At 40.9% G+C, this 25200-nt stretch overlaps 1 protein-coding gene across 1 annotated transcript in view; it reads right to left on the reverse strand.

Moving 5' to 3' along the window:
- ASCC3 (activating signal cointegrator 1 complex subunit 3) overlaps positions 1–25200 on the reverse strand; it is a 271099-nt gene that overhangs the window by 239843 nt on the left and 6056 nt on the right. The window contains exons 2-4 of the mRNA XM_066612963.1: positions 24186–24329; positions 19113–19260; positions 15387–15970 (exon numbers count right to left, since the gene is read on the reverse strand). Coding sequence (XP_066469060.1) covers positions 15387–15970; positions 19113–19260; positions 24186–24275 — 822 coding nt within the window. The 5' untranslated portion in view covers positions 24276–24329. The remainder of the gene's footprint in view (positions 1–15386; positions 15971–19112; positions 19261–24185; positions 24330–25200) is intronic.

Genomic DNA, 25200 nt, shown 5'->3' on the forward strand with positions numbered 1-25200 from the left:
TCAACTCTTCCACAGTACTGTTTGAGAGACACTTTCCTTGTGAATCACAGCTTAAAATCACTACACAGAATTCCATCAGGTTGTATGGGAAAGCAAAAATAGATCTCTCTCAGTTGTAGGTCTATAATTTTGCATAACGTGTTTTCAGAATTTATAGTTTCTGAACTGCAACAAACCTGGATCACAGTTTCTTTCTGTGACAACAACACACCTACTTCCAGTGTAACGTCTTAAAACTGCAGTACTTTTTGCCAAGCAACATTATAGCATTTATTATGTAAAATATCATAACTTTCTTCCACTCAGATAATAGCCACCTTCAGAAAACCTTACTTTCCACTCCTATAAAACGACATGCTAGTATGTATTTTCTAAACTGCTAAGTAAAAGATACATGCTGTAGTTAAATAATACAGTATTTAGGGCAAAAGGGCAAACTTGACATTGTAAACCTCAATAGGCACAAAATAACCCAGTAATGAAAACACTGATTATTTTTATTCCTTCTGGAATGAAAACAGGGTCAGTTTAAGCACCATTTCACAGAGAGAAACCAGAGGCTTCACTCAGAGAACTGCAGACAATCACAGCTCACTGAGACATGTATCTCTATGCTATACATCTGGCATGTCACTCTTTAGATTTAAGTATTTACTTAAAACATAATTACAATCCAAAGCAGGTGCACAGAAACAGAAAGAATTTTTGTTTACACAAGGTGGGGGTTTTCTATCATCATCAATTTTTCCTACCTGCCATTCTCCTACACAGACCACATTCTTTGTTGTTTGAAAGGGTCCCTCAAACCCCACAAGCATCTTTTTAGGGAGAATTGTGGCGGGAAGGGGAACATAACAGTAAAAGAGCCCCACTAGAAATCAAGAGTCTCACCTTGTACTAGAAGAAGTGCATTCCATTTGTGCAACACTACCTTTGGATCCAAGCCATTATGCATGCATGTAAAATATAATATGTAAAAGAGACCCTGGTGTGTTATATCTGCACCATTCTTTCAACATTATGCATTTCTTTATCTCAAGAGATAAGCAGAGCACACTTGGCTTCACAAACAGGTGTATGTCTCAATACAGCAAAGCCACTGAAATCACCACAGCTTTAATTCCTGTTTCACAAACACAGACAAAGGAACCTTTTGTTCAAAACACTGGAGATGTACGATTAAGATTAATTAAGCCTCTAAAGCTGTGATACTCAACTATCAACACTTCACCAAAATCACTGTTGTCTCTTGAACTACACATCTCAGAATGAAGCAACCCTCACAGGGCTGCTAATAATTACAGCTTTATTGTGATACTATTTTGACAAGCTGACTATGAAGTGATAGGTGTATAACCACTTCCAGATCCAACAGAAATCATTAATTGTTCCTGTGTTCTTTGTACACTTAGATGGTGTAAAGTGTGGAGAAACTTTTCATGGCGAACCATGAGAATTATTTTCCTATGCAGGGGTAATAGACCAGATGCACCATATTCCGCAAAAAAGAAACTTATGCAGGCCAGGATTCAGATACCCAAGCTTTGGGCTTACACTTCCACCAACAGCAGCCCATCATGCAATGTGGCAAACCACTTATGAGACGAAGGGGGTTTTTAAAAAACAGTTTATCGCATGGAAAGAAGGTTGTATTGGAAATGATTAAGATAAAATTCTGCCTGCAGAAGACCATTAAAGCCCAGGCATTCTGTTATATCCACATCAATGTCAAGCTACTGCAGAAACTTTTTTTGTTGGCAACCTTCAGTCTCGAAAGACTATGGTATCGCGCTTTGAATTCAGAGTGCAGAAACTAAACCTTCCCAATCATCTGTGCTACTAAGTAGCCAACTGAAATTAGCCAGTTAAAAGGTAGGCTAGTTATAAGTACTGTATTCCTATATGAAAAAATAACAGAAGGATGAAGATGCACAAGGACAGAGCTGTCCCTACAAGGGAAAGGGGCAGGCTGTAGGCCAGGGGCACCTCAACCAGTGTGCAACCCCCATAATGACAATACATTGGTCATGAAAGCACAGGGAGACTGTCCCAAGTGCCCTAGTGAAGGGATGACTCTGTATGAGGGATACGCTATGGGAAACCAATCCAGAGTGAGTAGAGCACACTTATACAGGCAACACATGTTAAAAGGTTTTCTATGCCTGACTGAACTCCCAAAATATATTTATTAGCATAGTGAATGGTTAAATTATGTCCTGTCATAGGTTTTTAATGATATGACTGTTGTCAGGTTTCTATACCACTTATTTCAGATGATGGATATGCTAAGCTAAATTGAGCCAATTTGTCCACTGATTGCTTTCAGTCCACATGAAGGAGCAGGTGTCTAGGAAAAAGTGCGTGCTTAGGTATTTGCTTCCAGCTTTCAACCTGTTTGGCTAAGGTCAGTGAAACGGCAAGGAGGCCACCCACTCAAATCCCCTTCGAGAATATGGGAAGCTTGGAGCTGTGCCAACTCAGCTTTCAACAGGATGCAGCACAAGTTGCATTTGTAGCGCTGTGCAGCACTAGATCATTTAAAATAACTTAAGAAAAGTATTCTCTATTGGATCTACAATCAGCTTTCCATTCAAACACATTGGTGAAGATGCCACTGGGGACATCAGGCACCCGCAAGAAAAGCTTAGTCTCCTCAGATCAAGGAAATCAACAACAAAACTCCAGTTAATGGTAACTCTAAATATTCACAGTCAGAAGCACAAGTTGTTACCAGCATAGAAATCATTACCTGTCCAATATGCTATTTTCCTTTATTTCAAAGTGTGCAGGAAACACATTCAAGTACTTGTTTCTGCACACGGCCTAGAAGAGGGGGGTAAAGGGGGTAATTTGTACTCAGGCCCAGGGTCAAAAAGGGGGCCCAGCAGCTAAAGGAGGAGGCCCAGAAATTTCCTGGACACTAGCATGAGCGTGCAACTACAGCTACTGGCAAGCTATATATGCTGGGCCGAGGAATACATACATGACACTCCTTAGCACAGTGTCAAATCTGGGAGGAAACTGGCCTGCTACAGTAGCTCTTTGGTTTGTAGATCTGCTTACCATGAGCGAGTGTACAGGAACTCAGGAACCCAGCTGCAAGATTACAGCTGCTGCAGAAGCAAGTTTTGGTACACACAGGACACTTTCCATTCTAGTGTGAGCCTAAATATGATGCTCATTTTCTGCATGATTTTCTACATTTAAAAGATTTTAAAGAGACTTAGGAGTGTGTTTGGTTTTCCATATTACTGTATCTAGCTGCGGATGCCACATGGGTGGGTAGACCTGGGCTCCAAAGACTTTTCCAGTTGTTTCTACCCTCCCCCACTCTGTTTTGCCCCTCCCTGCCACCATTCTGCTCTCCTGTCACCACTCTCCCTTGCTCTGTTTCAGCCTTCCCCCTTTGCAAAGGGGCCCAAAAGAAACTTCGTACCCCCTGATAAAATTCCTCTCATAGGGCCTGGTCCAGAGTACCAGCCAGGAGAGCACGGGCCAGACCAGCAAGTGGGCTATTTGCTGGACTGATGGCAAGATGCACAGGCCAGGAAGTCCACACTTGTAACTAAAGTCTTGTTTATTACTTCTATTCACATGGAGTTTTCACAGCTCCAAAATTCAAATGGAACTTACTAGCTCCAAATCCTGCTGGAACAGCAGCTTTCTCACCTTGTTACTGATACCATCTCCTAAGAGCACCTGACTTTGGGACAAACAAGTTTAGCAAAATAAAAGAGAGACCCCTGACTCCAAAAATCCTCACCAACTTCAGGATTGGAATTCAATCAAGGAAGCATGTTAACAAGACAACCATCATCTGGGTGTAAAAGACAAACCAGGGGTTCTTAAACAAGCAAAACAGGATCCCCTAACTACATAGTTCAATCCACATAGAATCCCATAGGATCCTGTGGGAAGTGTCTAAAAAAAAAAACCAAAAAAAACTCTAGAGCACTAGAGCCTCATGATCTTTGCTCCACCATTTGTCATCCTGCCTTGCTGTGCCAAGCCACTCCCATTTCAACTTCCATCCAAGGACCACCATGCCAGCCAGTACCCAGTGTTGGTATCACTCCATGCCTCTCTTCTTTTCCAGCCTCCCGCCTTGCACTAGCACACAGCTAACTTTTGTGGGCTCTCTCTCAATGGATAACGAATGTGGTTCCCTTAAGAATACCTTAAGAAGCTCTGCTGGATCAGGACCAGGGCCCATCTAGTTCAGCTTTCTGTACCTCACAGCAGTTCACCAGATGCTTCAGGGAGCACACAAGACATGTGCATCCAATTGCCACTCCCTTGCATCTAACATTTACTTGCCCTTGCACCCGACAACTAAGATGCCAGACTGCACTTGGTTTAACTTGGGCCACTTTATTAAACACACGTGACCATTGACCCGCCTATAGTTCAGGTTACAGAGAGCCACCATCAGGCTGACCATCAGGCTGACCATCAGGTCATTTGTGGGGGTCCAGGCTACAGGAACTCTCTTTTTCTGCTAAGCTTCCAACTTCCCTCCTTCTCTTCTTCCTAAACCCCATTTTCTCCAACCTCGAGTTCCCCTAGGAAATCCACCTAAACTTCCTATGTCCCTTCTCCTCTTTTTTCCTCTTCCTACTCAGCCCTTTCCCAGGCCAGTTTCCTCCCAGATTTGATACTGTGCTAAGGAGTGTCATGTATGTATTCCTCTTCCCCACAATAGCTTACAGATAAGACAAAGTTGTGACAGAATGGTTAGTAATACTTTTCCCTTGTCTAGCTTAAGGTGGAAGTTCAGCTAGGCCTCAGTTTTGAATTACTTATGAAAATAAATCCTTTGGTTGCACTCTTTACCCTTGCCTCCATTGTCCTTTCTCCACCAAATTATACAGCTGTACTATTGGCCACCACACAACTGTTCACCCCCCTCACCACTATGAACATGTTACACACATTTTATAAAGTACTGCTGTAAACATAACATTGAGGTAAACCACTGCACATGTACCAACCTGAAGTAAAATGGATCAACGTTCATTTATATCTTTCTTTGCTCAGATTTGAATTTAGACACTGACAATCTAGGTTATGAGCAAAGCCAATCTTCAATTTTTGTATTTAACATACACCCATGTATGTTCGTTTTCAAGATCTAATTTGTTTACCAATTTTGTCATAATGTTTTCCCCCATTTCTGAAGGAACCAATTGATTATTTAGCAGCTCAGAGGCTTTGCCCGCAGTAGAACAGAAAAGTAGCTGTGAACTGAGCACTCAAAGGAAAACTTTTGGTTTTGTTTCAACGAGCCCTTCCCCCCCCCAAAAAAAAAACAGCAGCTGGAAGATTGGATGTTGATTCATCCATGAAGAGAACAAGGGCGGCAGATAATATTAAGAAACTAAGCCTTGGATGCTGTTGGGAGAGTGACATGCCAGCTGGGAGCATGGGTGGACTGGAAAGCATCTGGTTTGTAACAATTAAAACCCAATATTCCCATTATTGTAAACAATGGCACATGCTACACTGAAGCACATAGATTTTGTGCTACAATACTGACTATGCAGAGAGCTGGTGCCTTGGAATTTCCTTTCAAAAGGCATATTCTATCACAAAACATGTTCCGCACTGAGACCCAATATATTCCTTATTACCAAAGAGAAGATTGTTAATTTTTATACCATCAATTCTCAGAGATTAGAAAAAATGAAAAGGAACACTAGAATTAGATTAAAATGCTAAACATTCAAACATACCTGTCTGCCTACTCTCTAAGAACTTCCTCATGGTCCCAAACCAACTTCGTCCAAGCTCTAAGCCTGTCCTCTCATATAATAATAATAATAATAATAAAACTTTATTTTTATCCCGCCCTTCTCCCTAACGGGACCCAGGGCGGCTAACAACATATTAAAAACAATAAAATTTAAAAAACATTAATACAGACAGATAAAAACATTTAAAAACACACTACAGGGCCATAAAAACAGTAGTCAGATTAAAAGAGTAAAAGAGCAGATCACCGAGGAAACAAGCCTGTAAAACTAAAAGATGTATAAAAAGTTAAGAAGGCCAGAAATCAGAAGGCTTGTTTAAACAACAGTGTTTTCAGGCCTCGCCGAAAGCTCTCAAGAGAGGGAGCCATTCTCAAGTCAAGGGTTAATGATTAATCCTGAGGTATTCAAACTGCATCCCGCCTCCCTAGTGAGGCATGGTTAGCCTCCAGGGGCGTCACCAGGCATCTGGGAGGGAGAGAGGCTGGGCTGCTCTGCTGCACATGCTGCCTGCTGACTTGCTGCTTTTCTGCAGCTGTGAACGAGGTGGGTGGGGCAGCATGAGGCTGGGAGGGGGGCTGTGAAATATGGTGAGGGGAGGTGGGAGAGAAAGCTGGCTGGGTTTGCAGAAGTGCCGCATCTCATCATGGAGCTCTCTCCATGTGCAACCTTGCCCCAAGGACTGCATTTCCCAGTGTGCCCCTTGCCTTGGGCATCCTGGGATTGGTTAAGGCTGCTTGGGAAGGAAGGAGCCAGCCTGCTCCTAGTGGGGGGGGGGTGTCCATATGCCCCAGCCTGCATCCCTCTGTCTTGCCTGGGGGGAACAGGGGTAGCATCTGCATGTTGGGTGTATGTGTGTGAACTGCACCCATCTACTCTGGGGTGAGTTGTAATCTTGCTGGGTGTGGCTGCAATCCTTTCCACACTTTCCTGGGAGTAAGCCCCATTGACTCAAATGGGGCTTACTTCTGAGTAGACCTACATAGGCTTGGGATCTGTGTCAGCTTAACCCGGGATCCTCACCTTTCTCTTTTTCCTCTCCCTTCAAAAAAGAAAAAAAGTCACTCTTGATGGCTTTGTCTCCAAAAATTGATTAAACATAAAAATCCCCATTCCTTTTTAGCCATTCCCCTTTTTCCTCCTGCCTCCTTTTTTTTTTTTTTGGGGGGGGGGGGGTACTCTGTTGGCTGCTATTGTAAGACAAAAGGCACAATCCTAGCTATGTCTACTCAGAAGTAAGTCCTATTGTGTTCAATGGGACTTACTCCCAGGAAAGCGGGGTTAGGATTCCAGCCAAACAGTCTCTAGGTCTCAGTTTGCATCAGTTTGCAATTAGCAGATACACACAAAACAAAGTCTTCCCCTCCTGCAAATTCATCACTTCTCCCCTCCCTTTCCAAAACCCTCCAGGTGTGCTGCTAACAAACTCAGGGCACAATCCTAACCAAGTCTACTCAGAAGTAAGTCCTATTTTGTTCAATGGGGCTTACTCTCAGGTAAATGTAGTTAGGCTTGCAGCCTCAGAGTGCTGGCAGCCTTGTTTCTAGTGTATAATTTATAACACCTTCATCCCCATTTTGGGGGTAACTGAGGTTGATTGAGGCTAATGAAAGTCAGCCAATTATGTTAAAACAGATCATTTGGGCAGAGCAAAAGCTTGGCAGTTTAATAGGGAAAATGTCCAAATGTCTACTCATGTTAATGAACCAAAATGTTAGTAATGTTTATTCTCTGTTTATGAGTGTTAATAGCCAAACAGTTTAAAACAAATAATATTTAAGAAATAAGGAAAATGCTTAAAATATATGAAATCCACTTTGTCTGAAGAAGTCTGAAAGTGAAACAGAGACAAGCTGTAAATCAAGGAATGTTTTTAACTAGAATGACAAAGACATCAGATAAGAGTTTAAGCTTCAAAGCACTGTTTGTGAAAGAATCTGGAATTCCCAGCTGTCGAGTTTAATTGGTATGATAAATGAGGCTAAGCAGTAGTTTCATTTTTACACTCCCAAGTTTTAATGTCAGAACAACTGAACAGAGGAAAACACATAGGGAGAAAAATTTTGTATTTTAAAAATTCAGGCTTACTTAAACAGAGAGAAAAAAGTTTTTAGAACTTAATTCAGACAGGCTTTCCAAAATATGCACTGGGAGAGCTGTTTAAGGCTAATTACACAAAGGCAACACATCAGAGCATCATGGAAGTGTCAAAGGATCACAAAGTTAGCATGCAAGCCAAATATTTTAATGCTTAATAGTTATTGCTTAGAATTATAATCAAAATATATGTATAAAGCCATAGTAAAGAGTTTAACTGTTAATAATAGTACCATTAAGGCTGCTTAAGTCTCAGATGTAATTCAAATTGCAATCTCAACAAAAATTAATTAAAGGTCTCATAGACAGCTCATAGACCTGGAATGTAGTACAAAGAGAGATTAGAGACTCAAGGTCCAGCTTGTTAATTTTAATTGGAACTAGGGAGGTACAAAGAGAGATTAGACACAATGCAGAGACAGATTATAACTCAAAAGGAAAGACAGATTTATAAGTAGCCAGGATGCACCTGCATCAATTAATTGGGAAAGAGTTACATCTCTTAACACCCAGACACAGGTTAAAGAGATAGCACTACCATTTTAATGAGGAGACCGTTTATCTTGTTTGACGAACAGAGATAGAGTTTGGCAGATACAGACACTTGCAAATCAGCTGGACAGGAACAAGATAATGAAGTTGTCTATGAGAAAGCCCTAATTGGCAGAACATTTCAAAGAATCTCTGTCAGTGTCTCCAAGCTGACAGAGAAAGCTGGATTTAATTAAAATAAGGAGAAATGTTTCTTAAAATCTTTATTTACAATAAAGTTAGTTTGTTTTGAATTAAATATATGTTTATGCCACTATGCATCACAATAGCACAGGGAATTAATAAAAGGAAAACCAAAAGGCTAGCTTAATTCTGTCAAGGTCAGGCGATAATTGCAAAAGACATATCAAAACCTAGTACTGTAATAAATGAGTAAAGAATGCCACCTAGTTGTTGTTGAAATGTATGTTTTTAGTTTGTAACTTGAAACTGACCAATCAAATGTTTGTAAAGTGATCCATCTCTGATGTCATAACCCCAGCCAATGACTGTGAGATTTTCAGACAAAGAAGCCAAAATGCTACATAAGCAAAGGGTTCACACTGGAACATTGCTTTTCTCTGAGAGTGCTGGGAGTTCCCACATGGCTCCCATTGCTCTCTCCTTTTGGACTGGAGTCCCTGAGAAGCCCGTTGCTGGCAACGAATAAAGCTTGCAGACGATCACCACTCTTGCCTACTGAGTTTGCTTTTGAACTTTGCTCTTGACCTTGCAACAAGGTGTTGTAATGGGGAGCCATGGCCAATGGCGACAAGGATCAGGGGAGGCGCAAGCCGGAAAAGTTCGAGAACCACTCGATTAATTCATTAAAGTGTGGTTTCATGCTACAATGAAACAAGTGACCACTTTCCAAGACCTATAAGTTTGCAGGTTTTGAATTTGGGGATGTAAGATTCTCAGAAAATGTGTTCCTGCCATAGACACTATCTAAATAAACAATTAAACAAGCCAACAATAAACAATATACAGATAAAAATCAAGCTCCACATTTCCTCTCCTTAAAATGTTTAAAAGGTAACACACATCTTTGGAGCTGGTGCTATATTTTCATAGCAATTTATAGGAAATTCCAAGGCACCAGCTCTCTGTATATTCTATATTGTAGCTCAAAATCCATTTGCTTCAATGTAGCATGTGCCATTGTTTACAACTCTGCGTACTTGGAATACCCTTATCAATTCTCAAGAATTCATCATTTTACCTTTACATTGCACTGTACATAGTACTACGTACTAAGCATTATGCACTGGCCTGACAACATAGCTTCTGCTCAAGGCTACGACTACTCAACAACATTCTTGCTGTTGAATGACCTCTTGGCCACAGACTTGAGCTTGCTCCCCAAGTATTTGCACAACAAAAACTTGCCTTACAAAGTGAAATGGCAGGACAGAAAAAGTCAAATACTGATACTAGGCCATTAATGAATATGAAAACAAGGAAATTACAGAATGAAAGTTATTTTGCCCAATGCATAAGTAAGAATCAATGCCTAAGTTCTCCGTTTATTTTCAATTGCTCTATCCTGAATTGTGGTGTAGGAGCAAAATAACACCAAAGATTTTTTTAAATGAGAGTAACACTAGAACTCTTGTAATACATTTTCATATAAAGGATAAGATACAGTACAATCCTATGCAAGTCTACTAAGAAGCAAGTCCCATTAAGTTCAATCTTAGGTTTGTGTGCTTTCTAATTCCCTTCAGGTGCTGGGCGCAGGAGGTGGGTATAGTTGTTTCTATTCCTAGCTAAACAAAAACAGATTTAAAACTGCATATGAACTCAGCAAACTCCACTTCCTTAACAAGACACAGTATCAAACTAAGATTCATGCTCATGCTAAGAATACCAAGACAAGAGATAGCATTACTAGGTATGAACCCAGCTGCCCTCAGCCTTTGATTCACAACAGGGAAATAAGATTATGGGTTGTAAGTCAGTTGTGACTTGAACACACTGAAATCACAGAAATAAAATTAGACAGATCTAAATTGTCTCATGGATTTCCATGGGACTAAGGGCTCAGTCCTATCAAGCTTTCCAGTGCTGATGCAGCCACAATGCAACCCTGAGGCAAGGGAACAAATGCTTCCTTACCTTGAGAAGGCCTCTGAGACTGCCCCCCCCCCCCAATCACAGGTCACAGTGCATGCTGATGCAAAGTTGCATCAGCACTGGAAAGTTGGATAGGACTGGGTCCTTAATCATGACTCCATTTAAAAGAATACAGTCCAATGGCCCACCACAGGTTTGTAAGCATCAGATTACCAAGAGAATGTAGGTGAAACATCTTGGACAGTCACCTAAATCTTTCTACCATAACATATTTTAAAATCCTAACCTAGTAAAACCAATGTGCAGTGAATATTAGGCAGCAATTCAGAAAATATCCATCTATGAGGATGCTCTGCTATGCTATCAATTCAGAGTTATTTGAGGCACCACTGATCTTAATATTACATACTTCAGCGATGTATATGAAAAATGTAATCATTTAATGAGAGTTTAATGTCCATGTACTTCAGAATGAACCAACTTAGGCAAAGAATCCAATTCCTCCCTTTTATGACTCTGACTGCTCAATACATGCATCAACTGAATGGGGTGTAAGCTTGCAAAATTATGTCTATGAAACACTATCTGTACATATATTACATTTAAAATATCAATGTATAGGAGAAACCCCCCACCTAACACACTCTTCAAAGGAAAAAGCAATCATAAAAATACTTACAACTAATAAGTACCAACACAAAAGAAGGAGGGAGAAATCACACTTAATCTCTCAAATTCTTTAAATACACCTACTGCTTTTATTAAAAGCAATTTATTTAATGGCATTATTTCTGTATGACCAAAAGTTTAACAATTTCATAAAATCGTGGATACTATTTTTAAAGAAAAAGATCAGGTACCAACACTACCCTATAATTTAAGAAGTTACTTAGAGGATTTCTTCAAGCACGTTATAAACTGCATTAATCCATAATGAAAAGGGAAAATGTATTTATGGCTCCGGGGTATGCACAGAGTTCTCACTTTCCTGGAACAGCATCCCAATTCATTTAAACAGCAGAAGGCAGTCCATATGTATATTCCCAAGCAGTGATTAGTTCCATTCACTGAAGGGAACAGAGAATCACAAGCATTTAAGAGATAATGGGGTGCACATGAATCTCTAGATGGGGGGCCAACATCCAGGATTACAATTTGCATCAACCCTTGGTAAATTACAGCATACCAAATAATACCATTTATACCAACCCTTTGCATAAAAGAGATTTCAAATTAAACAGCTAGTAAGAAGGATTAGGTCTTCAGGTTTTGTAGACTCCAAATTTATATTTTAAGAAATATAACTCTTTGGTGCAATATAATATTGTGATAATATTCGTAAGTAGGCAGTGAAGTGCACAGCCCTGAACCTTTTAAAATGCTCCCACCCATCCCCCAAGCCCTAAACACTAAAGCTACAAAACAGAAGAGCTTTCTACAAGCCAGTTTACCATTGTCATTTCATGAAGCAGCATCATGCACACAACCTTTCCTTTCCACTAGACCAGCATGCAATAACTAGTGTTGCAGCCATATGATACACACACTTTGCTCACATAAAAGAGAAGTTCTTAATTTACTTTAAAAATGTGCCTGTGTATGGCTCAAACTGCACATGAAAGGGCATGTAACAGCCTCATTCCTGTGCAGTGATGCAGCATCCCACAGGGGATATTCAGCAGCTGAAGGTCTCCATGGGGTAGGGGGACATTTGTCCCTTTAACCTGGGGTAAACTCCAGCAGCTGCTATGGGGCAACTTGGATCTGCACCAGCAATATTGCTGGCGCAAGTCCACACTGCTCTATGCAGATGGATCAGGCCCAGAAAGAGAGTTGGGATTCAGCATGCACTGCCACTCCCAAACCCACCCACTCCCAGGCCAGATCCACCCATTCCCCACCCCATCTTCTCCCTGTTCCACCCACTGCATTGGGTTTACCTGTTCTGGTACATCTCCAGACATCAGCTATATCATAATTATCACCCAGTCAAAATAATGTGGGAAATTACCCGTTAATTGGGTAAGAGGCACTTTTTCAAGTGGGTGCTCCTCTTTTTAGCAGGTGGAGAGTAACTGGCCCATCTCCCCCCAGCAGTGTCTTTTCTAGGGGCTGTCTGCTGGTGTTGCATCTTTTTAGATTGTGAGCCCTTTTGGGACACGGAGCCATTAGTTATTTGATTTTTCTCCGTAAACTGCTTTGTGAACTTTTAGTTGAAATTTGAATTGAGCTACAGTCATTATTATTCTTAAAATAAATAAATAAACATAAACATAAACATAATAATAATAATAATAATAGTGTGATGGGTGCCTTAAACTTGCAATACAGGGCTCTGCTGTTCAAGCGAGATATGCAATGAGGATGTTCTCCGCCAAATGGAGCTTACAATTACTATAAACAAGGAACAAGTAGAAACAGCAGGATACAAAAGTTAAATCAAGAGGAAATAATTAGACAATATTCAACAGTGAAAAAGACAGCCAAAGAACCGGCTTGTATATGGATGCCATCACAGTAAGGAAAGTTCTTAGAGCATGTTGTTTCCCAGCATGAGGAGATTATATGAAGATACTTCCAGTAATTCAAAGTAAGTTTGCAAACAGCACTTGGGAGCATTACTGCATATCAGAGCAACTGAAAACTAAAGTCCGGAGTAGGCTTAAAAGCAGTTTATGCCTCAAGCTTGCAGCAGTGGAAAGCATAATTAGTGAACAATTAATTAGTCAAAGGCCATGCTGTAGAGTTCTAGTAACAACACCAAAGAGAATTATTTTGAGCTCCGAGGCTATAATCCTATTCATGTAACCTATGAACTCAATGGATCTTACTTCTAAGTAATAACTTAAGGCTCTTTAAGATTGTCTCAGACTTTCACAGTGTTTGGTCAAGAAGGCAAGAGGTGAAGCACCAACATTTTATCAGCTTCTGAACATAACTGCTTCTTCAAATAAAGGGACCAAACTACACATGATGCTCAGTTGCATACAGTCTTTCCTCAAAGGAGACATACTTTTTTTTTTTTGAAACCACCATGCAACTATGGAAGATAAAGTTGGCCTCGGAAAACTCACAGGGAATAAAAAGGCAGGGGATTTTAAATCTGTTTTTCCACATGGGAGAAAAACAATGGAGGGGAAGATTTTCAGCAGAACAACATGCTGGAAGGAAAAGGATTTTTTAAAAAGCCCCTCTCCTGTCTTCTGAGGCAGCTTGCAGCCTGTGCAACTGTATTTTGTTAAAACTCACTTTTAAGAGAAAGCTATAGGCAATATCTGTTTCACATGCAAGTCTGGTCATACAGTAGGGAAAGGGTAAAGAAAGAAAAAAAAAAGCTGAAAGCAAATTTTCTCCAAGGCAAGCAGAATTATTTTACACAGATATCAGCAGAGGGAGCTGTAGTAACATGTCTGTGGCTGGGAAACAGACCCAACGAATAGAATGGTGAACCTGCAGGATCACAACTGCAGTTGCTGAAGATGCAGCAGGTGCCCCTGAATCAGGGTCCTGTCTGTCATCCTCCTCCCTCCGTCTCTCATAAGGCATCCAATTGTGTACTGAACACAGGATAACCACATGGCATACCTCTTTCAGACCATTCAAGGGGTGTAAGGGCAAGCTAATTTCTGTCCATTTCTCATTTTCTCCTCTCAGGGGCCCAAACATTTTGGCTAGGCCTTCGAGCATTTGTGGTCCCCACCAACTCCTCCCTTCCAAGTTGGAGGGAATATAGAGAATGCAGGAGTGGACATGGCCTTGCACTGTACTGCTGAGGAAAATGCAAACAGTACCTTGCCTGTCCTGCCTTCTGCAAAACCCTCAAAGAAAGAAGAGGAAAATACCCCCTCTCTCTTCCCTCAAGTTCTTCATGGAGGAAGGAAAGGTCAATTTCTCCAGGCACTGCTGGAACTTTCTGTAAACATCTAGCTCTCAGGAGGAAAACTAATACTTCAATTCTCCATTAAGAACAAGGAAAGAGGCAAGCTTGAGTTCTCATTCATAAATAGCACTTTTGCTGAAAGAACAGGACAGTTGGCCAAATAGAAGAGGGAACTTGTTGCTGGCAAGTAGATGAGTGATCCTGGTGACATAATAGTGGCCTCCCAGAAAACATGGACAACTTAAAAGCAACCTTGGAAAACTGTCTCTTGTTCTCCCTCTTATACCACATGGCACAAAACCCAAATCAATTACAACACTGAAAATGGACCAAATACAAATCTCTCTGTTGAGTTGTCCCTGTATCAGACAAACTGGCAAGTTTCCTTGGTGACCAGCCTTTAGCAATTTAGATTTTTACTCCATATTCAGCAAAAGTTCTTTAGAACCAGTCCAAATTACACTGAACCATTTCATCCTTCTCTCTCGGGACTCCTCTTAACCCAATTTGTGCTCTTCCATTTTAATATCGATTCTCTGTTCCACTGTCAGGGGGAAAGTGGTTCACCTCCCTGCCATTCACCAATTCCCAATTACATTTACATCATTCTCAACAAGCAACGACCTGCTGCCTTTCTCAAAAAGGAGTCACTTTTTTCTGCCCAGTGCCTGGTTTTCTTCTAGACAAGGGAACAGTCCCATGGTATGGCATATTGCTGTAAACTAACAATACCATAACTATACCCCAGATCACTCCTGCAATCAGCCAAATGAAACATGTGATTGGAATCACAAACTCAAGATCATGCACACTATGGGACCGCTCCACCCACATTTATGCATAACATTAGTTTTTGCTCTGGTTCAAATGTCATTTCAAGTTGCAAAATGGATGAAAAAATTTCATCAATTCTGCATTAATGCCTTGGCAAGAAGCAGAAACAATAGTAATTGTTGCACATACTTATCCCCAAGAAATAGTCTCATGCCACTTTCCAGACAAAACATTTGGAAATAAAATTACATAGAAAAGCAACAACGAAAGTACACTACCTCATTCTGGAGCTCATCACCACTTTTATGTGAAGCAAGCATCTCATACAAAGTGCAGCAAAGATGCTCCATGGTTGGACCACCAGGAGTCCCTTTCAGCAATTCACTCATATACTTCCCAACCTCACACCACAGGAAAGAATCGTCCACTTTCTCTGATGACTTCATTCCAGAGCTGTTGTCATAGCAATTGGGGAAGTGCTCCAAATGGTGATCTAGAAATTTCTTGTAATTCAAACTTATAACTTTCTGTTCATCAGCGTCGCCATTGACTGGCAGTTCTTCAAAGTCATCCAAATCATGCATGTCAAATGAAAATGCAATATTTTTACCAAAAGACAGTTTTGTGTCACCATTTTGCTCCTCTGCCGTCTGCAAAAGGGCAGTGAGCTGTTCTTTAGAGAAGTGAGAGGCAATCCCATATGCTGAATTGCAGGCAGCAGTAGCAGATGATGATGGAAAGGGCCCAAACATGTGCTTGATCGTTTTTGTCTCATCGTGACCAACATATTCCTTCAGGTGAAAGGTTTTAAAAAGGAAAGCAGCAGCACTTTCAATTGCTTCTTGCCCATTTTCAGATCCTACTGTTTACAGAAACAAAACCAGGAAAGATGGAAATTACTTACATTTTAAGCTGCTACTTATACTACAACTGTATTTGATTATTTTTTTTCTAACGATCACCAGGAAAATCATTAGAATGACTATAAAGTTGAAAATACGCTGCTTTAAGATTGGAAGTCAATGAAGATCCCACAGAACAGCACTTACTTGGAGCTGATCTATACATTACACAGAATGATAGCAAACTATAATGGCAGAATGAACCACTTCAAAGCACAATAGGAAATAGATTTTTAGTATTTCTCTCATTAAAGTGTTGCTGGAATAGTAACAGTAATACCACAGTAACAGCAGTAGTTAGTAACAGAATAGTAAACTAGCACAGCAGAACAAGAGGCCTAATACAACCTTCTCACTAAGGTCCTAAATTGCTGCATGCAGAAAGATTTTCATGTAGATGTAGGCTGCCACTGATTCTACTAAGTCCAGAAAGGCTCCCACTCACTTGTAGTTTGAACTGGTGTACTCAATTTCCGCCAAGTCAAGTATTGCCATGATATTCTGTGTAACATTTCAATTGTTTCTTTGATAGGCCTTTTCACATCTTGACCCTTCTTTTTAAAGAGTCTGAATCCCTCTCCCCTTGGCCTTTCCTCTTGCAGCCCTCCTTGCCACATGGAAAACTATTCCAAAACCATGAACGATTCACAAGAAGTTGGGAACACCAAGGCTCAAGTACAGACCAACTGCACAGAACTCTTTGAATCCCAGCTTGTGTTTCCACAGCAACTAAAATGGCAACCCACCTTTAGTTATGATTTTTCAACAGAACTGGTTTTAGTTGAATTCACCTAAAGTATCTACACATTGAATCAGGTCAACCACTACCATTTTCTATCAGTTTATCAGTAACTTTCACAAGATCAGTTTCAAGGGAACTGGACATTGACAGAAGCTCCCAAACCACAACCTACTGTTGCTATCCCTCGTTCAAACCAACTTGGCTTTACTCCTAAGTTCACCCTAAGAGGCCACCCTAAGAGTCTTCATCCTCAGGGTGAATTTAGGAGTGCATCTAGGTTCATATTAACCAAGCCAAAAACAGTCATATCATGCCAAACCTTAATTCAGGGTGGGGAAGTTGTGTGCCAGAATTGAAGAGTGGAGACCTGCATATGCAAGTAAGTGCCAAACCAGTTCTTAGTTTCACTGGCCTAGCAGGAAAGATTGGATTTCCCACAAACATATATTTGCCATCTGCCAAATCTCTTTATGCAAGTAATCTCATTAGTCAAACTTGAATATCCTAGATGTACTCTTCATGTTTATCAGCTACCAAAACAATCAGGCCAGCAGGGAAGGCTCTAGGTAAGCTACTTAAAATGGCACTTCTGTCTGATCTCTTAAACTCTGATGTACTGATGCAAAGCAACCATTGAATTGTGAAATGGGTTAGAACAGGTGGGTCAATAATAGGGCATCTGGTTGCCAATGATAACTAGATGCTGCCCGATGGCAACCTGAGGTCAACCCTCAGAGTCACTGATGGACAACACATTCCCTAACAGCTTATGCTAAGCACTTTCTAAAAATCCACTAACCTAAATCAGTTCAGCACTTCTCAGTTAGAAGCTTTCTGCAAAGATCTCTCCTATGTGTTTCTTTTTCATGCCCATGAAGTTAAGGTAAGGGCAATGTGAATTGACTAGATTTTCCAAGTTAAATCTTTCATTTACCTCTTCCTTGCCTTGAGACAGAGCAGCACAAAAAGGTGTGGATATTTCCAAAAGTTGCTGAAGCTTTAAGAGTAAACTACTTTTCTATAGAATTTATCTGTTGCAAATAGTGTGAATTTAGCCACAAAAAAAATGTATTTTGCCTTTTGACAGAATCTGGGAATCAGCAATAACAGTTCTTGTATTAGTCATCTTACTGGGTATCTTACTGAAACAGCATCTATAAATACATTAAGGGCCCAGTCCTATGGGCCACAGCACCAGTCGTATGCATGCACTGCCAGCTCTGGGTGTCGTGAACATACCATAAAGCATGTTCGCAACACCTGGGGAAGAGCGAGTGCTGGTACTAGGTCTCAGCACCATGAGGAGTAACCAGTGGTGAGTTAAACTGCTGGCTATCAGTGCAGCTTTTCAGGGCAGGGGAGAATGGAACTGAGTGAGTGGAGGGTGGGAGGAGGGGAGAATCAGGCCTGGGAGGGGGCGGAGAAGGCAGTAGCATCTGCCATTGTATCCCGTGCTCCCTCCCTGGCTGGGAAGCCTGACATGGGCCTTCCTGAGTCTGAGCCTGCTCAAAAGCAGATGCAGATCTGAGGAGACCCATTACTGCTGGCTGCGTTCTACCCAGGGTGAGGAAGCAAACACTCCCTTACTCTGAGGAGATTCCGAAGGCTGCCTCAGTGCCCAGAGGACACAGTGGCGGCCATTTCAGTGCTGCTGTTCCTCTGGGCACCAAGGCATAAGTGTTACACTGATGTCATGGTATTTTTTTTCCACTCCAAAGTCTAAAATAAGAGTTTTTTCATAGAGGTTAGCAAAATTTTTGTAGACAAGTGAGCTGAATATTAGTATAGCTCCAAATTGGCCTGACTTCTCCATACCATTCATAAACCACAAATCACTAAACAGATGTACGGAGAAGCAGGTCTGTACATTTATATTTTGTGGACAACTGCAAGTTTGGGTTATAGTGTATCATACAGCATAATCACAGACATGATTAATCAGAAATAACTCTCACTGTGCTCAATGAGCCTTACCTCAAATATTGTACATAGGACTGTGGCAGGGCTTTCCAAAACCCAGCTCAGGGGGCCGGATCTGGGGTTCAAGGAAAGCCCTCCGTGAGTGGAGCTTACCATTCCACTTCTGCACTGCGTTCTTTCCCAATAGATCTGGGCACCAGGATACTCTGGGCAGTCGCATCTGCCCAGGCATCCCGTTGCACAGCCTTCTGGGACACTGGGCAACAGCCCAGAACATCCTGGTGTCCAAATCTACTAGGAAAGAACACGGAAGAGGCAGAACGGTAAGCTCTGGTTTGAACGGGGAACTGTTTTTACACAGCAGTCATGGATTTCGCTACTGCCTAACTATGGCCATAATTATCTACAGTTAACAGGTTAACACTAAAATAATCACTTACCAATCTGTTTTGCAGCTTGCAATATTGTTCTTAGATCTCCATGTAGAGTGTTCTGATTTTCTTTGGTTGAATTTTCATCAATGAATTTGACAATCTTCTTCCAGCTAAGACCAGAGTTTAACTGTTCTTGTAATTTTGATCTTTTATTCTGAATACAAACATACATAAATATATAAAAGTATGTTTTAATGATAAAAAGAACCTTAACTTACATACACCTGTTTTAAGCAGTTTCCACACTCTATTCACCACCTGTTATTTGTTAGCAGTTTCCAATTCTAATATCACAGCCTCACATATCTAAACATATATTTAAAACACTTCTCAGTATACTTCCCTTAAAATGTCACAAAAATAAATCTAGTAAAGAGGACAAAGCTGACAGCAAAGTAAATGGGGGAAATGTTTGCTAATGCAAGAAATCTGTCTGCCACAGTGGAGTTCCTGGATCCGGCTGATCTTTTGCACAATGGAGGGGCACAATCTACAGCTGCCAGAGAACTGACTGTCATTTATTTAATTTTTAATTAATAGAATTTATTCACCTTTCTACCCCGCTGAGGGCACTCAAAGTAGCTTACAAATAAAATGATAAAATACTAAAAACAATGATATATGATAAAAATAATTAAAACAATAAGACACAGTGAAATTGGATCATGATTAAATATGTTCATAAAAAAGCACTAGTCCCTGCCACTATCAGCATAAAAAGGCTTCCCTGGGGAAAAGGGGGGGGGCTTAAGGCCCTGCTGAAAGGACTCAAGAGAGGCAGCTGTTCTCAGTTCCAGGGGGAGGGAATTCCACAGATGAGGTGCCACCACTGAGAAGGCCCTATTTCTTGCCGCCATTCCCCCTCACCTCCACTGGTGGTGGCACAGTTAAAAGGGCCCCCTCTGATGACCTGAGAGGATGGGTTTGATTGTATAGCCGTTTCATACAATCACACATACAATCACATACCATTTCACACATTATGTAGGGCAAACACAGATTTACCACCAGATACCATAGATAAGTTGGCCAATCCATATTTGTTGTAGGCAATTGTACAGACATCTAAAGAATTAATGCATTCAGGCACACTTTACTTTGCATTGGCCTGCACTTTTTGCATTGTTTACTTTTGCAAGACGTTCATGTAACAGCACATAGTAACTGGAACTTAATGCTAACAAAACACAGTTTTAAAAATAGTAAACCTGAAGAGGGAGAAAAATAGGAGGGTTAAGAAGGTTTCATTTATATAACCTGCTAACCCCTGCTAACTAGGTAAGAGGCACTTTTTCAAGTGGGTGCTCTTCTTTTCAGCAGGGGCAGAGTAACTGGCCCGCCTCACCCCAGCAGTGTCTTTTCTAGCGGCTGTCTGCTGGTGTTCTTTTGCATCCTTTTAGATTCTGAGCCCTTTTGGGACAGGGAGCCATTAGCCGTTTGATTTTTCTCTGTAAACCTCTTTGTGAACTTATTTGTTGAAAAGTGGTATATAAATACTGTTAATAACAACAATAACCTAGTAGCACAAACAGTCCAGAAGAAATTAGTTATAAAGTTGGTATGATGTCTGTCACTATGCAACATGTTACTGTACATTGGCCAGACTGTATTTCAAAACACAATATCAATACTACTATAATTATAATTAATTATATATTAAGTTATAATTATAACCACTATAATTAAAACACTTAGGGCTGGACAACAAGACAGTGTCTACCATTTAATCTAAGACCATCTGTTCCTAAATACACAGCGTTGAGCTTCATGAGTCATCATCTATTTTAAATATCAGGTTTTTCAAGAAATCCTCTTCTTCTGGTCCCCTTTCTACAAGCCCATTCAGTTTTCGAACATGATGAGAAGAAAACAAGGCATTGGTAACCCTATCAGGACCTGCCGGAAATGGTGTCATGACCAGAATTGACATCATCAAGCAGGAAAAATTTTAGCAATCCTAGGCTGCAATCCTATACACACTTACCCAGAAGTCTCAATTACTATCATTGTTAAAAGCATATACAGAGTAGCCTGTTAAAAGTACAGATCTGTAGCATTTCCCCAAATGCAGTCACATACCATGATAGCATCACATCTAATACAGGTTTGTGTCACTTAACAACCACTTGCATAATGATGGACCAAATATATGAATGTGGTTAAAGCACAGTAAAGATGCTCTTAATGAGGCAATCACATCCCCCATATCCTGCAGCAGAGTGTCTGTTTACACAACAGAGAGGCTCTTCATGCAAAGAAGAGGCAATCTATCTCCGGTAGCCTGTGCAGCCAGCTAGTGTCTGGCAGACAGTGTACACAACAAAGGCAATAGATAGGACTGAATGTTCACTTAACAACCTTACTGCATAACAACGGGAATCGGAGAACATAATGATGTTAAGTGGCGCACACCTGTATTAATAAAATAAAATATTTAAATGAATGGGGACCCACCTAGTGGGTCCCAACCCATGGCTTGAGAAACACTGCCCCATACCATCTTCAATTCCCCCAGGTGACTTGGTCCAATAGTAGTTTCCCTTAGTAGTGATCCTTATCTCCAGTACTTCCCTTTGTTCCACCAGCCACAAAATCCATCTTGGAATCCTTCCATTTTCAGAAAAATACCAACCAAAAGAAACAGGACATTAACACATATGCACAACTCAGCCCAAATCCCATTTTCTTAGGGTCCTTGTTGCTTATGCAGTCTGCTACACCAATAAGAGTAAAAGCAACAGCACTAACTACAAGAGCTGTATGTCCAGATCACTATTAAATAACTGGTATTCCAACTCTTCTCTGACACCCATCAGGAGAGATTATTTAAGAAAAATGCATTAAAGTGCTGTACAATACATTCCTTCAATTTATGCTGTATTACTTGTTGCTGATGCTTGTTTCAGTGAAGAGATTCTCTTTCAACGCTTCATTTAGTTGTGTAAGTGCACTACTTTAAATGACATGGGAAAGAAGGGCCAAATTGCTGTTCCTGTTAGAGGGATGAAACACTGGGAAAAAGGTAAACTCAGCAAAGTTACTCTGGGAAAAGACCAACATGCCAGCAATCAGAATCAGTCCTGAAGTGCTTGGGTAGGCACAAGCAGAGATGGCATCTCCGTATCAAATTAGCAACTGGCAATTTGTCTCTTTTCCATTTACTTTGAGGAGAAAAAAATGTGATTGGCTAACAAAGAAATTTTAAAGAAGTTTCTTGACTGTATCTGCTCCTTTTGTTTCAGGTGTGCAGGCCATTGGTTAGAAGTCTCAGCTGTTCCTTTTCTAGGAAGATTAGCAGCTCACTCTTCATACCCATTAAACACAAACAAAACAAAAAGTAAGAGAAATCACTCTCTTATATAAACCCTTAACTTGTGATTAGACAGCAGCATGTGGTGACACATACATAGCAAGGGAGAGGGACCTTAGTTTGGCAATTGGGTCCATGCTTTGCACATATAGAAAGTCTCTGGTTCAAGCCTGGGCATTGCCAAGTATGGGAAGGGAGGCCGAAAAAAGAGTAAAAAGAAAAAGTGCCACAAGTGCTTCCTTGCTTTGTTGATCCACTAAGTTACAGCTGAGTTGGGGGGGAACTCTGCCCCCTCCCTTCTCTTCTGCATGGCCTCCTTGTTACTTCTCCATGCAAGTCTCCTTTAAAATGAAGAGCCCATCATGCTCTGCTCCTCCTGTTTGTTTGTTTTTTTAAAAGCCTAGTGACAGGATGAGCGAGGAGGTGGGGGCAGGACTGTCCTTCCTCACTTCTACCTACAGCCTGTAGGTTACAGCCTCGAGGGCAGAGAGAGCAAAGAGGAGGTAATGGCAGCACATCCCCCCTTAACCCTCTACCACTTCTGGAAGAAAAAGGGGGTCCCTCTCCCTCTCCCCCCAATATGAGGGGGTTTGCAGTGCCATTAGTGCTCCATCTCAAGCGGCCTTTGGGTTCAGGTTGCACCTCCTTGGGCCTGCCCAAAGAATTCTCGAAAGAGAAACCAGAGAATAGAGTTTGTACTTAGTGTAAGATTTCCCTAGAAACAGTTCACACTGTCGAGATTTGTGCTTCAACCGGGACAAAAGGAATTTTTTCAGCCTGGATAATGATAAAGAACCAAGGTTATTTGGTAAACCTATACGGCAGAAAAATGTAAACGCTGCCTGTCTTTGTACCATGTGACCAAAAGAAAAAAGGAGAAAATGCTGAGTCTCCTTGATTGTACACCTGTGAAGGTAAATGGTGTTGAGCACGATGGGAGCTGATGCAATACTGTACAATTCCAGTCACGAGACAATGAAGTCACCTATTTTGTGACTGGTGGGCTCCAGTATATAAACAAACTCTAGAAGCTATGTGGTGTGGGTTAAGAACATAAGAGCAGCCCCACTGGATCAGGCCAAAGGCCCATCTAGTCCAGCCTCCTGTATCTCACACTGGCCCACCAAATGCCCCAGGGAGCACACAAGACAACAAGCACAACCTGCACCTTGGTGCCCTCCCCTGCATCTGGCAATCATAGGCAGCTTGACTCTAAAACCAAGAGCTTCCACATACCTACTATGACTTGTAACCCGTAAAGAACTTCTCCGTTCTTCATGGTTCTTCATGGTTGGAGTGGTATCTGGGAGAGTTGCTACTGGACTCTGAACTGGTCGTATCTTTCAACTCTGGTGCTTATTATTATTATTATTATTATTATTATTGCTGTGTTCCTAATAAGCCTTTGTTTGCTGTAAGCTTTCATCAATGCAAGCCTACTTTGCTGTAAGGAACTTGCAGCCATGTGTTTCTTCCTGGGACTGCTTGCTTTAAGCATGCTTCTACATTCTGCTACTCTTTGTTGCTAGTGGGGAACAAACGGTCATACCCCTAGCATTCCTGACATACACTAAATCCCCAAACTCACTTTTAAGTTAGAGAAGCTTATGGATTTCTTCTTTCAATCTCAAGAGACTCCTAAAAGCTTTTAAAAAAAAAAATCAGTAAAAGTGCATGATCTGAGGCATTGTTGACAAAACCATACATTTTAAGCAAATAAACCAGTGTCAAAATATCTCCCACTATTTAAATTCAATACAAATAATTACCGTTAAGTCAGCAGATTCTTCATTATAATAATCTTGTTTAGTGACATTTGAAAAGGAGCGCAGTGCTCCTGTTAGGCGAGGAAGGGCCATTTATTATCCATTCAGTGATCCATATGATGAAGTTCCTCTCCAACATGCAAACTTCTAAGAAGAAAAACAAAATCAAAATGAAACTTGCAGATGCTTTAAAAAAAATTTCAAATTAGCATAATGTAGATATAATATTTTAATCAGCCAAATGGTAGAAGGAATCTCAGTGTAGCAAGTAAAGACACTTCTTGTTGTCTAAAAATGTTCAATATCAATTCACTGGCTCAAATAAATGGAACAAGGCACAGCATACAGAAAGGACAAAAATAGCAGTAATAAAGCCATCTTACAAAGTATTTTTTCTTCTAATCGTTGCATAAACTAATTATAGCAGCCAGCAAGGCTGGCAAAAGTATTTCAAGACATTAGGATCAAATTCTTATGTGACTAAACATATTCCAGCACTGAGTACCAGTGAAAGCATTAATATATGAAATGCAATGCATTACACAAGAATTAAGGCTCATAAAGACACACAACCCGATCCTATTCATTGCTGATATCACACACACTTTCTGGCTGTCAGAAACAACAAACCAGAACAGCACATAGCCACACACTTTCCCAATCGCCACCAAAGAGACAGCAGAGGGAAAACATTCTATAAGATGAAAGAAAAGGCACAAATTGTATCCCAGTTCTAAGCACTGCTTGACAACTTACAACCTAATTCTGTCCTTTTCTCCACCATAGCAAGCAGCTGTACCAAAACTGGTGGGGGGGGTCAACTGGAAGGCTTGGGGGAAATAGAAAATATTTTTCCTTAACCCCTCCATAAGCCCTTCAACCACCAATGGATCTCCTTAGATCTGTGCAAGCTCTTTAGCTGGTGCAAGTCCAAGGAGGCATTAGGGCCACATCAGCTCACTCCAGAAGAGATAGCATCCAGTGTAAGTTACCCATGTCATGTGACACTCCCTCCCAT

This window comes from Tiliqua scincoides, chromosome 1, assembly GCF_035046505.1.
Source record: "Tiliqua scincoides isolate rTilSci1 chromosome 1, rTilSci1.hap2, whole genome shotgun sequence".
NCBI classification, from domain to species: domain Eukaryota; kingdom Metazoa; phylum Chordata; class Lepidosauria; order Squamata; family Scincidae; genus Tiliqua; species Tiliqua scincoides.